The sequence below is a fragment of the Gigantopelta aegis genome, chromosome 3 (genome assembly GCF_016097555.1).
Source record: "Gigantopelta aegis isolate Gae_Host chromosome 3, Gae_host_genome, whole genome shotgun sequence".
Taxonomy (NCBI): Eukaryota; Metazoa; Mollusca; class Gastropoda; order Neomphalida; family Peltospiridae; genus Gigantopelta; species Gigantopelta aegis.
In genome coordinates, this window is record NC_054701.1 from 16,112,824 (window position 1) to 16,129,995 (window position 17,172).

A 17,172-nucleotide genomic window follows, 5' to 3' on the forward strand; every position below is an offset into this window, starting at 1 on the left:
ACATATCTATCCATATACTGGTACATGCAACATGTCAGAATACATATCAACTATCTCTCAATATTTGTAAGACATATTTTATATTCCTATCTGTGTTATGTTTTACTGACTGCCAAGCACTCTCGTGAAAACAAAGAAATCTCTTGTTAACAGACAAAAATGGAGGAAAACAATATGTTTTGAAATAAGGAGATGGAAACCAACTTACATGGATTTTGTCGCACCATCCTGCGAAGTACCTGAACGTCTGTATGGACATTCCTACGTGTGTTTTGAGAGCCAACGTGTACACGGCCCCCGAGTCGATGCTTTCTATCGTCGCAAGCTCCTCTTGGTGTTCTTCCATCAAATCAGCCAGTCTGACAAAATATTAGAAATTCATGGAATATATACAACAAGAATTCTGCGGCATTAAATATCAAGGTTACCATAAATTTATTCGATGTCACTGACAGTTGCATCCATAGATGCTCCTATTAATCTGTTTTAAAAAAAATCAAAATCAAAATCAAAAATAAAACTTTAATTAACAAGAATTAATTAAAAAAATTAATTATTCATTTTGTTTATTAATAATAAAAAAGAAAAAGAGTTCACATGCAACTATAAACAAGTTTCTTTGCTGTAGAACTTATAGTTTGTGAGAAATGGAACTATACACAAAACTTTAATATTGAGCTCTAAACACAACAGTTGATATCGCTGTTGTTGGAAAAGTAATACCGGTACCTATATCTTGCCTGTTTACTTCATGAAGGCGAGGTAAAAACACAAACACAAAAACATCTAATTGGAGAAAACTTGGGAGTGTTTTCTCTTTTATAGATACATTATCTGTCCTCAAACAAGGGCACCTCCCCCCTACGCAAGTGGTCTGGTCCGAACATCCCAACAGCCAATGGGATGGCCTAAATTCTTCTACTGCATACTGCTCTCTAGTTCCGGTCACATGACTGTAACTTCCATCTTTTTCCCTGAGCGCATCGCACAGAGAACAGGAAGCGGGGAGGCCCGGGCGGGATGAAATCTTGAGGACAGGTAATGTATCTATAAAAGAGAAAACACTCCAAGTTTTCTCCATTTCTTTTCACATTACCTGTCCTCAAACAAGGGCAGCATTCAACAGATGGTGGTGGGTGCCAAGATCCGTAGATGCTTGTGATAACTCCCCAAACCGGAAAGAAGCTGACTAGTGGAAGAATAAGGCCAACCTTGGTAACCTCTCATCCTAGGGATGCCAGTCACAGACCAATACAGGTAATGTTAGTAATAACAACCAGAATGGTGGCATCCGTCAGCAGTGGCAAGTGCGGCTCCCAGGACAAAGGACCAGGAGGCGGCAGCCACATCTCATGCTGGTTCTGACAGGGTGGGAAGAAGTAGCCACCAGGGATGCATGTGTTAGGTAACCCTCACGTATTGAAGTGTTAGTAATAACAAGCGACAACCTAATGACGTGCATCCATCAGAACATTGACGATACCCTGTCTTCAAGATTGACGTGACAAACGAATCTTGGCAAAGTGTTTCCCAGTTTCGCCAATAACGGCGACTTCCGACCATGGATATTTCGACCGGTGTGTTGCACACCGGAAGCGTCAAAACTGAGTCGTTGTTCTGGTTCAAAATCAGGGGCGGGCGTAGGTCGAGACAATCTGAGTAGTCCAAGATTGGTTGGCTGGCGTCAACGTCGGCCAGGTTGACCTCGAAAGGAACCTCTCCAGCGCTTAGATGGTGGTTGTGCAGTGAATGTAGATTTTCGCTTCGTGGATTCCAACGTCGAAATAAGTTGTAAAGCTTTGACAGTTGCTGTTGACTGCTGGTCTTTATCATTGGCCGTAACCACGTCAGAAACCTTGCCCGCAAACAGCTTCGTTGCGGACCACGGTTGAGCTAACAGCTCCTTCTTATGCTGGAAATCCAAGGTTGACTTTTTCAGATAAGCCTGGCGACGGTACTGCATCACCGTGCATCTTTTGCCTGAGTGGCCATCGCAGCAAGGAAAACGTCCAAGTAAGACAACACAAACAAGCAACGTCTCTGGGCAGTATCCATGGCTTGGACCTGTTTGTCCGTCAAATCCATAGTCGACGACTTCCCAAGACGGTGAACATCTTCATCCAAAGACGGAGCCCCATCTTTAAATAGCATGTCAAACACCGGATATATACGGTGATTCCAAGACGGAAAGGCGACAAAGGACGCCGCTGTCTCTTTAAAGGTGCGGTCTAAATCTGTCGCCACGTCGGATATGAGTGTACCGGCTGCCAAGGAACGGATAACCACATCTTCCGGAGGGACATCAGTCACTATCATCGGTGTTGGTCCCTTCTTGGAGGATGTTGGTGGATGTGGCAAGGACGGCAAGCAATCCCTCATAGTCATATGGTCAGTCGAGTCAGGCTCATCAATGATAGAAACCGCTGTAGGTGCTGCATCCCCAAAGTCTCGGAGCACTCGAGCACAGGCCAATCGATCTGCCGAAACGGAAGCCGCCAGTGAACCGGACCGTGGACGGTCCCGTTGAGAACCCTCGGAGGCCTTGGAAGTCACATCAATCGAAGGTCAGCGCTGAACCCGTAGGGAGCCATGCAGGTCGTGGAGAATGGCTACGGTCCCGGCTCCGATGCGCCGAAGATGACTTCCCCGCCGAAGATCGGTGAGCCTTGGAGTCCGTGGAACGTCTATCTGCATGAACCCGCTTCTTAGACGGCTGCGTAGAGACTGCAGGCCTGTCATCCGAAGTCTTAGGTATCGGTGGAGCTGAAGAAGCCGCACCCCCTGAAGAGGGGACTGGAACCGGACCTGACCCCGAAACCGCCGGTTTGGGTAAGGTCGCCATTGACGCAATTGTTTCTTTCAACATGGTCGGTAGAATGGATCATAACACTTCCGCCACTGAGTCCGCAATTGAAGGCGAAGATTCCACCTTCTTGGTCCTCGCTGACACCACCTTCAGGTAAGCCACGAACTCGACATCAGACAACCCTGAACAAAGGTCGCATCTTGAAGTGAGGCCACACGGAACACGACAACCCAGACATAAGTCGTGAGGGTCACCGCCGGCAGTAAACTTTTTGCAGCGTAAACACGCTCGAACTAGTCGCTGAACATTATCAGACATGATAATAATAGTTTTCCAATCTGTGAAAAGAAAGAAAAACCAACCATAACACAAACACAAAGCCGGTAAATAAAGACGCCATTTTGCAAATGGTGTCCGACACGACAATCGGCGATATAAACATTTCATGTAATTAAACGCTTGGAAAGTCAAGCGACATACGCGAAAGACATATGAAAGCTAACGAAGCTAACAAAAATGAAGGTGAAAAACATTTCACCCAACACGAATACAAAACCAAAGGTCTTATAAAATAAATTTTGACTCCAAACAGAGGCAAGCAAAAGGACGTCCAGACCCTTTAGCGAAGAGAAAAAGAAGGAAGTTACAGTCATGTGACCGGAACTAGAGAGCAGTATGCAGTAGAAGAATTTAGGCCATCCCATTGGCTGTTGGGATGTTCGGACCAGACCACTTGTGTGGGGGGGGGGGGGGGGGAGGTGCCCTTGTTTGAGGACAGGTAATGTGAAAAGAAAAATGTTCCTCCATAATCAGTCAGTGTGAAATTCAAAGATAAAACACAAACATATAAACGCAATATTAACAACATCTCCTGGGGTATGAGAACTTTGAAGAATTTACAGGCAAACATTTTGTAGGGTTTACCTAAAAAGTTTGAAATGTCCACTTGTAGAGTTGACTTGCATATGAGAACTTTAAAATGTTTACCTATGAGATATTTCAAATGTTTATCTCTGAGATATTTGGGATATTTCAAATGTTTATCTGCATGCGAGAGCTTTCGATGACAAGATGTCACCTGTATTTGCAAACTTTGAAGTTTACCTGTACCTGAACATGCTGATTTTAAAGAGTTTACCTGGGTTTATATTTGAACTATTTAATATATATATTTAAAACATTTAACTATCTGCACATAAGGACTTTTACTTGTTTACCTATACAAAAGGATTTTTTACATATTTACCTGCACAAGAGAATTTTGAAGTGTTTACCCATACCTGAGAACTTTGATGTGTTTACCTGTATGTAAGGACCTTGAAATGTTTACCTGTATACAAGGATTTTGATGTGTTTACCTGTACATAAGAACTTAGACATGTTTACCTGTATATAAGGACTTTGATAAGTTTACCTGGACATGAGGACCTAGATGCATTTACCTGTCCATGATGACTTAGATGTATTTACCTGTCCATGATGACTTAGATGTATTTACCTGTACATGATGACTTTGATGTATTTACCTGTACATGGGGACCTAGATGTGTTTACCTGTCCATGATGACTTTGATGTGTTTACCTGTACATGATGACTTTGATGTATTTACCTGTCCATGATGACTTTGATGTATTTACCTGTCCATGATGACTTAGATGTATTTACCTGTCCATGATGACTTTGATGTATTTACCTGTACATGAGGACCTAGATGTATTTACCTGTACATGATGACTTTGATGTATTTACCTGTACATGAGGACCTAGATGTATTTACCTGTACATGATGACTTTGGTGTATTTACCTGTACATGAGGACCTAGATGTATTTACCTGTCCATGATGACTTTGATGTATTTACCTGTCCATGATGACTTTGATGTATTTACCTGTACATGAGGACCTAGATGTATTTACCTGTACATGATGACTTTGATGTATTTACCTGTACATGAGGACCTATATGTATTTACCTGTACATGAGGACCTAGATGTATTTACCTGTCCATGATGACTTTGATGTATTTACCTGTACATGAGGACCTAGATGTATTTACCTATCCATGATGACTTTGATGTATTTACCTGTCCATGAGGACCTAGATGTATTTACCTGTACATGAGGACCTAGATGTATTTACCTGTACATGATGACTTTGATGTATTTACCTGTACATGAGGACTGGTGTGTTTACGTGTACATGAGGACTTTGATGTATTTACCTGTTCATGATGATTTTAAAGAGTTTACCTGGGTTTATATTTGAACTATTTAATATATATATTTAAAACATTTAACTATCTGCACATAAGGACTTTTACTTGTTTACCTATACAAAAGGATTTTTTACATATTTACCTGCACAAGAGAATTTTGAAGTGTTTACCCATACCTGAGAACTTTGATGTGTTTACCTGTATGTAAGGACCTTGAAATGTTTACCTGTATACAAGGATTTTGATGTGTTTACCTGTACATAAGAACTTAGACATGTTTACCTGTATATAAGGACTTTGATAAGTTTACCTGGACATGAGGACCTAGATGCATTTACCTGTCCATGATGACTTAGATGTATTTACCTGTACATGATGACTTTGATGTATTTACCTGTACATGAGGACCTAGATGTGTTTACCTGTCCATGATGACTTTGATGTGTTTACCTGTACATGATGACTTTGATGTATTTACCTGTCCATGATGACTTTGATGTATTTACCTGTCCATGATGACTTAGATGTATTTACCTGTCCATGATGACTTTGATGTATTTACCTGTACATGAGGACCTAGATGTATTTACCTGTACATGATGACTTTGATGTATTTACCTGTACATGAGGACCTAGATGTATTTACCTGTACATGATGACTTTGGTGTATTTACCTGTACATGAGGACCTAGATGTATTTACCTGTCCATGATGACTTTGATGTATTTACCTGTCCATGATGACTTTGATGTATTTACCTGTACATGAGGACCTAGATGTATTTACCTGTACATGATGACTTTGATGTATTTACCTGTACATGAGGACCTATATGTATTTACCTGTACATGAGGACCTAGATGTATTTACCTGTCCATGATGACTTTGATGTATTTACCTGTACATGAGGACCTAGATGTATTTACCTATCCATGATGACTTTGATGTATTTACCTGTCCATGAGGACCTAGATGTATTTACCTGTACATGAGGACCTAGATGTATTTACCTGTACATGATGACTTTGATGTATTTACCTGTACATGAGGACTGGTGTGTTTACGTGTACATGAGGACTTTGATGTATTTACCTGTTCATGATGACTTAGATATATTTACCTGTACATGATCACTTTGATGTATTTACCTGTACATGAAGACTTTAATGTATTTACCTGTACATGATGACTTTGATGCATTTACCTGTACATGATGACTGATGTGTTTACCTGTACATGAGGACTGATGTGTTTACCTGTACATGAGGACTGATGTGTTTACCTGTACATGAAGACTTTGATGTATTTACCTGTACATGAGGACTTTGATGTATTTACCTGTACATGATGACTTTGATGTATTTACCTGTGCATGATGACTTTGGTGTATTTACCTGTACATGACTTTGATGTATTTACCTGTACATGATGATTGATGTGTTTACCTGTACATGAGGACTGATGTGTTTACCTGTACATGAAGACTTTGATGTATTTACCTGTACATGAGGACTGATGTATTTACCTGTACATGAGGACTGATGTGTTTACCTGTACATGAAGACTTTTATGTATTTACCTGTACATGAGGACTGATGTATTTACCTGTACATGAGGACTGATGTGTTTACCTGTACATGAAGACTTTTATGTATTTACCTGTACATGAGGACTGATGTGTTTATCTGTACATGAGGACTTATGTATTTACCTGTACATGAGGACTGATGTATTTACCTGTACATAAGTGTTCCTCTATCCCGAGGATTCATCTTGCCCCACTTTCCTTCTTCAAAGGCTTCCTAAAAATAGAACACAAATCAACAAAATCAACTTTTATTCCTTCAAGAACAAAATAAAAAAATTCTATCAAAAAAAAAAGAAGTAAAAATTCCTTCAAAAATTAAACCCCAAATCTTGTTACAATTAATATAGAGTCATAGTATTATTTGTTTCTTAGGAAATGTGCTGTTCTAAAAGAGCCTGGGCCTATGTTTTTGAAGCTATCTTAGAACTACGATATTGCAAGCTATGAGGTCACTGTGGCGTGTGATGTAGTAACACCATAGCCTTTGACAGCTTTATGATATCATAGTGCTAAGATAGTTTAGAAAACCTACAGACAGGTTATTTTATAACAATTACCTGATAAAGGTCCTTGGTATTTCTGTCTAAAACTTGGTTTCTTGCTTCAAATAGTGAGGGGGGTGTTGTTGTTGTGGTGGTGGTGGTGGTTTTGGCTGGGGGGTTTGGGGGACCAGAAGTTGTTTGGGGGGGGGGGGGGGATTTGTTTTGGCTGGTTTTGGGGGAGTTTTTTTAATATTTGGTCATGTGAACTGTATTTTTTCAGAACAGACTTTGAAATAAAATTGAAGTTCATTTAGTTAATATTCCAAGACACATAGCTTCTGATCTCACTGGCCACGATATTCTCAACATGCTCACCTCCACCTGCTATTAATTATCTCACTTCTGGTAGTAATTTCTACCAGCTAATCATTTTTATTTCGGTATTGCGATTTATACAATGTACCTTATGTAAACAGAGCTTCTAGATTATGGTAGCCCCACTCCCACGGCTAGTGATATTCGATGTTGGGCTAATAAATAACTACTATTGCCATGCCCGATGGCTAGTGAAAAAAAGTCAAATGTTGCAGTTAAGTCGTTTTGTAAATGGGTCATTCTACAGAAAATGTAAAAAATCATGGATGATTTTGTCCCCTTCCATTTATTCAGTAAAAAATTACTTCACTTTTATCTTTTATATGAAAATAAATATTGTGGATCATGCTTTAGCAAGAACATAAACATTCATCATTTCAATAATAATTATTTTACCGAAACTGATAGTCAAAAACCACATTTTGTCAAATTTGTCCACTAAGTTACTGTCCCAAACAGTAAGTCTATACATACAGTCTGTTGTATGAACCAAATAAACAGGTAGTATTATTTTTCATTTAAAACCATTTTATTTTGGATAGTGTCCAGTGTTGAAATCAATTATATAAATGACACAGTTGTTGAAACTATAGAAATTATTTAGGATTTACTTTGTGTCCCCATTTATTATGTCCACTATGCTATTATTTTATTTTAGACAAGCACAGTCACTGAGAGATACATATGGAATGTTTTTAAATACTCACCAGATGGCATTGCAATCCCTGTCAGTAATGAGAAGTATGGTTTTGATCAGATGTGACACATTTCTAATTTACTTTCAATTTTGCAAACACGAGTCAGTCGTACTTTTATTATATGTCTGCAAGGTTACTAATGTAGTAATCCACCAATATATTGACTGAGTTTGACCATTATACCACAAAGTAGGTTAAGTATACCAAAACCTAAAACAAAAGCCTGAGTGGTAATAGGTCAAACTTGCAAGGTCATAGGATGAGACATTTAAGAAAATATCTACTATGTTACCGTCTGCTAAGTTACCTTCAACAAAGTAACTTAGTAGACCAGTGTTGGTAACCTAGTAGACAAACAGGTAGAAATGCTATCATTACATGGAGTTATTGCTAAAATGTTACTATATTTTTATACTGAATAATAGTTTACCTATTTAAAGTGTAGTCCTAGAATATTAGCTTTAGTGTAAATTTGTGACACTTTAGTAACATAGCGGACAACAGAGTAACTTAGTGGCCACACTGTCAGTATATCAGTTACCAGTATAAAACACATCACAGTTGTCATGACATTGATTTATACTAATAGTTAATGATGGACACATACTTGTTGTCAGTTATTTTAATAAATACAGGTAGATTTTATTTAACTACTACCAGTGTACCAGTTAATTACTATATACTGTGTTTATAACATGTGCAGAGTGCCAATAAAATTAGGATGAACTTTTTTATGTGGAACTAGGATAGTCAGAAGTCAGAGATGTGTCCCGATATATAAAACATTTTAAGGGTCAGGTGTTATGGTGTGCACTGTGTTAATATTTTAATTTTGTGGTAATATGTTGATTAAAATAATGGTTATACATATAGCTGCTGTATGCACTAATGTGTTTATTAGTAATGGCATCTTTTCAGTTTGATTTAGTGATATATATCCAATGAATGTGTTCTCTACCTGGCACATGAAAGTGTCACCGAAGTAAATAATAATAAATAAAAAAAATAAATAAAAAAAATACCCCCCCCCCCCCCCCACTGAATTCTGACCAGGGGATGCCAGTTATGTTTGTTTAATAGCTGACCTGTGCAAATGCAAATACATTCCTTCTGCAGAGTTCTTATATTCTAACTTCTGTAGAGTCATGTTAATTATGAAATATTGGCTAACACTACTCTTACTCAAACTACAGCACAAATAGCTCAATCAACACTGAAGTGACTGTTGTATCTTGTATATATAATCCCATGGGTCACTGTTGATGTGTACACTCCTTATTCTCCCTCCTGCCCCAGAATTAGTCACTGGCGAAGTCAGAGGCTAAATCCGAGGTGGGCGTGCCTGAACCTCTGTGGATATGGGCACGTAAATAGAGTTCCCATCCCATCCCACTCCTTATTCTTGTACCTCAAACTACTACAAATGAAGGATATTCGTGCATCTTTGCATTAAATGTATCTGGCTGTATTTTGTTTTTACGATTCAGTGTTAAACAAGGCATCATAAGGTTGTACAATGAGACAGCTATACAGGTGGAGTGCATTCTGCCTCAACAATGACATTTATGGGTATATTTATAAAAACTGTTTGTCTCCTTCCCAAACCAACTGCTAATGGTAGTAGGCATCAACAAACTGACACAAGTTATGAGGCCAGATCTTATAAATGATATAAGCATGTACACATGCATGCATTTAACACATAAAATTTCAAAAGTGTTGAAAAATAAAAATAGAAATAATATATGATTTTGTCAGCTGAAGTAAATTAAAAAAAAAAGTGTATTGGCTTGTAGTTCAATTTTGTATTTGTTATAAGGGTCCATAAGGGTTTTTGCCAGAGGGTAAAACGGGTATGGCGCCATACCCACATTTTTGGGTAGATTTTTGTTTTAATTAACTTTGGACAAAATTAATTATTCTTATCAGTACTGTATGATTGTCTTAACCCTAGCCCAAAACTTAACCCATTTTTTTTCTGGAGGAGGCCCTCATACTGTGGTTGCATTCAATTCCATAGCGTCATATCCATACATTTCTTTCTGACAGAACCACTGTCCATGGAACATTTTGTTTGATTCCAAATATTATGATATTCATTCTGAGGTGGCTTTAATCATTCATTTACTCATTTGAATTAAATGTGTAACAGTTACAATTTTAAATGTTATTTATTGTCAATTCCGACTGAATCATCTACATCTGATGATGACCTCACATCAGTAAAATAATTATTTGTCTGTATTTAGACATATCACCTTGTTATTCATTCTTATTTCTGTATCAGCCTGTTCTGATCATTAAATATAGATAATCAGAGTTTTTACTGTAAGTCAGTTAGTTCATTAGATGGTTATTATAAGTAACTTAGTGGAAGTTAAACCTGGTCTACTATGTTACCGCATGTCCATTAGGTTACTTTCATGAACAAATGTATTTTTTAAAATAAAAATGTATGTTGTTAATGGATATTAGCATATATTTACAGTGGCAGTAAAAGGATGTGCTGGTTGATATATAGTAAAACTACTTCTCGCAACATAAAGAAAATATTTTTCAAATTATAAATGATAGTTTGTAAGAAAATATATGATAAGAGTAAACATTTAGGTGATTACATAAAATATAACCTTATCTTGAAACAAAGTGACGTTAATTCATAGAAAGGGACAGCTTGCCTAAATTGTAGTACCATATAAAATGTCCCCTGTGTATGTTTAGTGCAATGTTTGATATTGCTGTTGTCCATAACTTAGTGGACACTATTTTCTTACCAGTGACAGTTTTAAAAAACACACATACAAACTAAAATGGCTATTAGCGTGCCAAACCATCATTTCATGTGCAGAAATATATACTGAATACAGTACTGCAAATAAAAAATAGATTCAAGTTGTTTAATTTTTAAGAAAAACTAAATCTGAATTTTTCCCCTTTTCTGTGGAATGACCCAAATATGAATATCCTGACCCCACCTCACCCCACCCCAACACCCAATGTTAGTGTTTTTTAGTGCTATCTCTCTCTTTAGGTGACATATCTGATTATTACTAGTAAAATTGTATTAATTTAAAGTAAAGTGGGGCTAGTGAATTTTTAATCATGGCTAGTAAAAAAAAAAAAAAATCACTGATCCCAAGGCTAGTGGATTTCAAAAAAATTCTAGAAGCCCTGATAAACATCAATTGTGTGTGTATAATCACTTTCTAATTAATTTGGCACTCCACAACCGAAAACAAGCCAGTACTCACCAGCTATAACCAGAATGACATGACCATTAAGACATCTAAAGTCCATCCCACAGGGAATTTTCATACTATGGAATTTACTACACGCTATTTATTTCTGAGCTGACTGTTTTCTAAATTACACACAAATAATAGTAATATTTTGTTATTTTTCCAAAACACTTTTATTTTTCTTCTTACATCAAACCAAACTGAAATTATTTACGAAAAAAAAATATTTTTGAAGGAGGATGGTGCTGACTATACATACCTGGGCAGCTTCCACAGCTCTGTGGACATCTTCAACAGTTGACAGTGCTATTTTACAGATGGGCTGAAAACAATATACATTAATTTTATAATTCACAGAGATCAGAAGTGAGAAATTCATGTGGTTAATTTATAAAATACTTAATTTATGATGTCATTAAATGTCATTAACAAAATAGAAATAAAATTCAGGTCCTGCGATATCATTTATTTTTGCAGGCTTAAATTTTGGTGGTTTTGCTTTATTATAAATCTAAATTTGTTGACTTCACTAGTCTAGAAACTACATATAAATTAGACCACCACTAACAAAAGTCCATTTTGTTCTGAGATTTAGCAGTCTTTCCACGTTTTCCCCACGCTTGATGCCTTGAATGCATTCAAAAGCTTAACCATGTGACTTGTAATGTTTTCCCCGCTCTTGATGCCTTGAATGCATTCAAAAGCTTAACCATGTGACTTGTAATGTTTTCCCCACGCTTGATGCCTTGAATGCATTCAAAAGCTTAACCATGTGACTTGTAATGTTTTCCCCACGCTTGATGCCTTGAATGCATTCAAAAGCTTAACCATGTGACTTGTAATGTTTTCCCCACGCTTGATGCCTTGAATGCATTCAAAAGCTTAACCATGTGACTTGTAATGTTTTCCCCACTCTGATTTTCATTCATTTCAACTTATTTTCGTGCTTATATCCAATTATGGTTGAAGCATACTGTCCTGGGCACACACTTTAGCTGTCTGTCCAGGACAGTGGGTTAGTTGTTAGTGGTCATTGAGAGAGAACAGGGTGTAGTGGTCTTACACCTACCCATCGAGTCATTAAAACTCGCTCTGGGTGGGAGCCGATACCAGGCTGCAAACCCTGTATCTATCAACCTTATGTCTGATGGCTTAACCATAACGCCACTGAGGTCAGTCTCCCCTGCTGATGTAACAGCTCTGGTTTGTAAAAAGGCAGATAAGTCATGCTATATTTTTACAGATAATTTTTCGGGGGCATTTTTTGTCACTTTGAAAAAATAATAGTAGTTTATCGGCAAGACTTTATTTATTAAAATGATAATTTTTAAGACATATGACAGCGTTATTAATTATTTTATAACAAACAACACAACTTTGTACAATTTGTGGTATCCCGTAACCTAAAGTCCAAACCAAATTGTTAACAACTACTATAAATTACTCTCCTGCCTCTTACCTTTAGATTTCCCCAATATTTTGTCGAGACAGAAATTGTGGAAAAAAAACCTTGCAATGACATGGATTCCACATTCTAGATGGTGACCATGTCACCTTCATATACTACACTGAAATTTTCTAGTCCTAGGACAAAAAACATGTAAGCTGCCATTTTGCTTTTTGATAGAATACTATCTAAGAGGGGTGGAAGGATGTGACGTGTTATGGTATATGCAATCATGACGTCATATTAATTATGGCACATTCTTCAGAGGCTTCTACCTCTCTTGACGAGTATTCCATAAACAAGTTAAATGGCAGATCGCAAAAGATTACATGTTTTTTTGTCCCAGGAAATCTCAATGGTTACATTCTAGTATGTGGAATCTATGCCAATTAAATGGGGGGTTTTTTTTCACGATTTCTGTCTAAACAAAATGTGGGGGAATTTAAGTGTAATTAACGGTAGGAGAGTAATTTATCGTAGTTGTTAACTAACGTGGTTCGGAATTACAAGTGTTTAGCACAATGTCGCACATCTTACCGTTTCATCAGTGGGGTTGATCGTCTCGTAAGTTGCACCATCAGAAGAATCGACAAACTCATTGTCTATGAAACACTGATGGGGAAATGTGATGTCCATGTTGTTAACATGCATTTCTACCTGTAAATAATTTAAAAAACAAGATCAATACAGTTAAACCTGTCCACGTGGACATCTATATTAAGCAGCCACTTGTCTTAAGAAGCCACCTTTTTATTCTCAAAATCATCTATTATATACTGATGGAAAGAAATAAGGGAACACATCAAATTGTAGACCAAATTTAATTCACAACTAGCATAGTAATGTCTGTATTTCATACCAAGTTGTATTGTGGGATTGAATATCTGTAGTGTTGAATGTGCTGCCTATATGTTCCCAGTCAACTTCTGACAATATGAATTGATTTTTGATGCAATCATTATTTGTTGTTGCTATCTATGTGATCCTTTATTTCTTTCCATCAGTATATAATGGTACAAACTGACCTGTATTAAACAGCCACCTGTCTTAAGAGACCATATTACTATTATTTCAAATCATTCAAGATAGTACAAACTGACCTGGTTTAAGAGGACACCTTTTTATTCTCAAAAAATCATCTTTTGATGCACCCTTTGTTTAACCCAGGTTTGACAGTATAATCATTCTGCATAATACCACAATTGTAGGGAGAAAGCACTCAGCCCCACCCCCATCCCAGAATATCGGGTTCACAGATGGTGCAAATAAACAACCAGTTTATACATATATATTAAATATTCAACCAACTATTTATAAACTTGTACCCACTCAACGTAGTCTTTGTAAACACCCAAGTTTGACAGTATAATCATTCTGCATAGTACCATGGTTGTAGGGAGAGAGCACCGATTCCAAACACCACCCCAGAATATCAGGTTCACAGATGGTGCACAAAAACAAACAACCAACTATTTATAAACTTGTACCCACTCAACATAGTCTGTTAAAACCCAGGTTTGACAATATAATCATTCTGCATAATACCACGGTTGTAGGGAGAGAGCACTCACTCCCAACTCCACACTAGAATATCGGGTTCACAGATGGTGCAAAAAAAACTAAAACATTCATAAACTTGTACCCACTCAACTTAGTTTTTGTAAAAATATCCATCCAGTTGACTGGGTTATCATTCAAATCCATGTTTTAAATGAACTTACTGCGTCAAACGTAAAGGGTTCCTTGTCTTCGATACCGCGGCCTCTGCGAACCACCAGGCCGGTGAATTCCTCAAACACGGTGTTCATATACACGTCGTCGATCTCTAGCCGAATCCCACCACACTTCTGCTTCACCTCCTCTACCAACCTGTTAAACAACACACACGTTACTGTCACACTTCTACACAATGGCAGGGATCATGCATTCTATTCGGGGTCACATAACCTGTTTCAAGAATTACAATTACCGAAGGAAAAAGAAGGAAGCTTCAGTCATGTGATAGGAACAGGAAACAGAATATTTTAAGCCATCCCATTGGTGGTTGGGATGTTCGGACCAGTCTGCTAACATAGGAGTAAAATGCCAATTGTTTGAGGTCAGGTTAAGTATTAATAAAAGAGAAAATTATTCAAGTTTTAATACTACAGCTTAAGGGTCATTCAAAATCATTAACATTTTCACAAAAACATATGCTTGGGTGAGGGGGGTTATCACCAGCATATGCTTTTAAAATGAAAAATGTACTTTTAGGTGGAGAAGAACAAACACAAAAGAGTATTCTCTTAGCTTATGAAAATGTAGACATTTTGGAAAACCCCATAATGTGATTTTATTTTCAATATCATATTTCGTTTGACAAAATGAGGTTGGTAGAATTTTCTAAATTGTTAACAATCTGTTTGATGTCAAGTAAATCCTAATGCAGTGTTGGTCTGTCCTGGTTATATAGATGTACATATTACAAGTTTATGTTTAAAACTCAACACCTAGGATGAAAAAGACACGGTTCTATGAAATGATTTTAGCATTACTATCATTACTATTATTTTAAATATCTACTATCATGACCATAACATTTTACTAAAATTGTCAGTCTGTTCCACGACATGGCATAGTTTAATATTATAATATTTCATTTCATTTCAACTTATTTCTGTGCTTAAGGTGCAAGCACACTGTCCTGGACACACACCTCAGCTGTCTGGGCTGTCTGTCCAGAACAGTAGGTTAGTTGTTAATTGTTAGTGGTTAGTGAGAAAGAGAAGAGGGTGTAGTGGTCTTACACCTACCCATTAAGTCGTTAAAACCTGCTCTGGGTGGGAACTTGTACCTACCAGCCGTATGTTCAATGGAGTAACCATGACACCACCGAGGCCAGTAATATTATAATAAATTATGGTGAAAATTTACAATAAGTTCAAGGCATTTGCAGGACATTATATGTCAAATAACAGTTTGATAAGGTTTGTCTAAGAAAAGAACAAACTCATTTGTGTTAAAATTAATCTAATAAATCCCTAATACTTATTACTAAACTCGACATTCAATGAAATTTTGTTTTAGGCCATATGACCTTCACAAACAAATATGGGAGATAACCCTCATTTATTACGAATTTGGCAACTATAACATTAAAGTTTGATTTGTTTAACAACATCACTAGAGCACATTGTTTAATTAATCATCGACTACTGGATGTCAAACATTTGTTAATTCTGACATGTAGTCATCAGAGGAAACCCGCTACATTTTTCCTAATACAGCAAGGGATCTTTTATATGAACTTTCCCACAGAGAGGAAAGCCTTTGACTAGTTGTGGTGCACTGGTTGGAATGGGGAAAAAATCCAATTGAATGGATCCATCTAGGTGGTTTGATGCTGCAAGCACGTCAAGTGAGTACTCAACCGACTGAGCTAACTCCCACCTCCAAACTATGACTTGGAAAATCAACTGGCGAAGTTACTTGTGGCTTCCTATACGAACAAATATACTCTTCAAAAGAAGAAACGCAAAACCACATTGTCGTAACATTTGGAGAATTGATTTAATTATTGAATGGTGAGTCCGATAATTACCAAATGTTGCAGGATTGTTCACAATTCACTCTAGTCCATTGTGAGTAAGTGATAGGACACACCACCAAGGTCAAGGTCATCTGGAGTCAATACCGGGTGTGGCCTCCGCGTGTGTTGACAACTGCCTGGCACCGCCTGCCCATTGAAGCAACCAGAGTACGGATGACGTCCCGGGGGATGGTGGCCCACTCGGCCTGCAAGGCTGCTGCCAGCTCGGGCAGGGTCTGGGGCTGTGGTTGTCGCTGTCGGAGGCGTCGGTCCAACTCGTCCCATAGATGCTCAATTGGGTTCAAATCCGGAGATATCGATGGCCAAGGAAGGACATTAATGTTGTTGTTCTGTAGGAAAGCCGTTGTGAGACGTGCTGTGTGAGGCCTGGCGTTGTCATGTTGGAACACTGCGTTGGCGTTGGCCATAACTGGAACGATGTGTGGCCGGAGGATCTGGTCAATGTAGCCCTGTGCATTCAGGTTGCCCTGCACGTGGACCAGGTCAGTTCTGCCAGTGTGTGAGATGGCTGCCCACACCATGACACTACCCCCGCCGAATCTGTCCACTTCCTGCACGCAGTTTGCCGCATAACGTTCACCATGACTCCTATACACGCGACATCTTCCATCATGACGTCGGAGCAGAAATCGGGACTCGTCACTGAACCACACCTGTCTCCATCGCAGTTGAGCCATTGTCGATGAATCTGGCACCACTGCAGTCGGAGTCGACGGTGTTGTGGTGTTAA

General features: G+C 38.0%; 1 protein-coding gene across 1 annotated transcript in view; it reads right to left on the reverse strand.

Moving 5' to 3' along the window:
- The window catches only part of LOC121367582 (cytosolic 10-formyltetrahydrofolate dehydrogenase-like), a 51,699-nt gene that overhangs the window by 13,574 nt on the left and 20,953 nt on the right, over window positions 1-17,172 (reverse strand). Inside the window, exons 10-14 of the mRNA XM_041491852.1 lie at window positions 14,575-14,722; window positions 13,391-13,510; window positions 11,666-11,728; window positions 6,762-6,826; window positions 209-359 (exon numbers count right to left, since the gene is read on the reverse strand). Of these exons, the coding sequence (XP_041347786.1) occupies window positions 209-359; window positions 6,762-6,826; window positions 11,666-11,728; window positions 13,391-13,510; window positions 14,575-14,722 (547 nt within the window). The remainder of the gene's footprint in view (window positions 1-208; window positions 360-6,761; window positions 6,827-11,665; window positions 11,729-13,390; window positions 13,511-14,574; window positions 14,723-17,172) is intronic.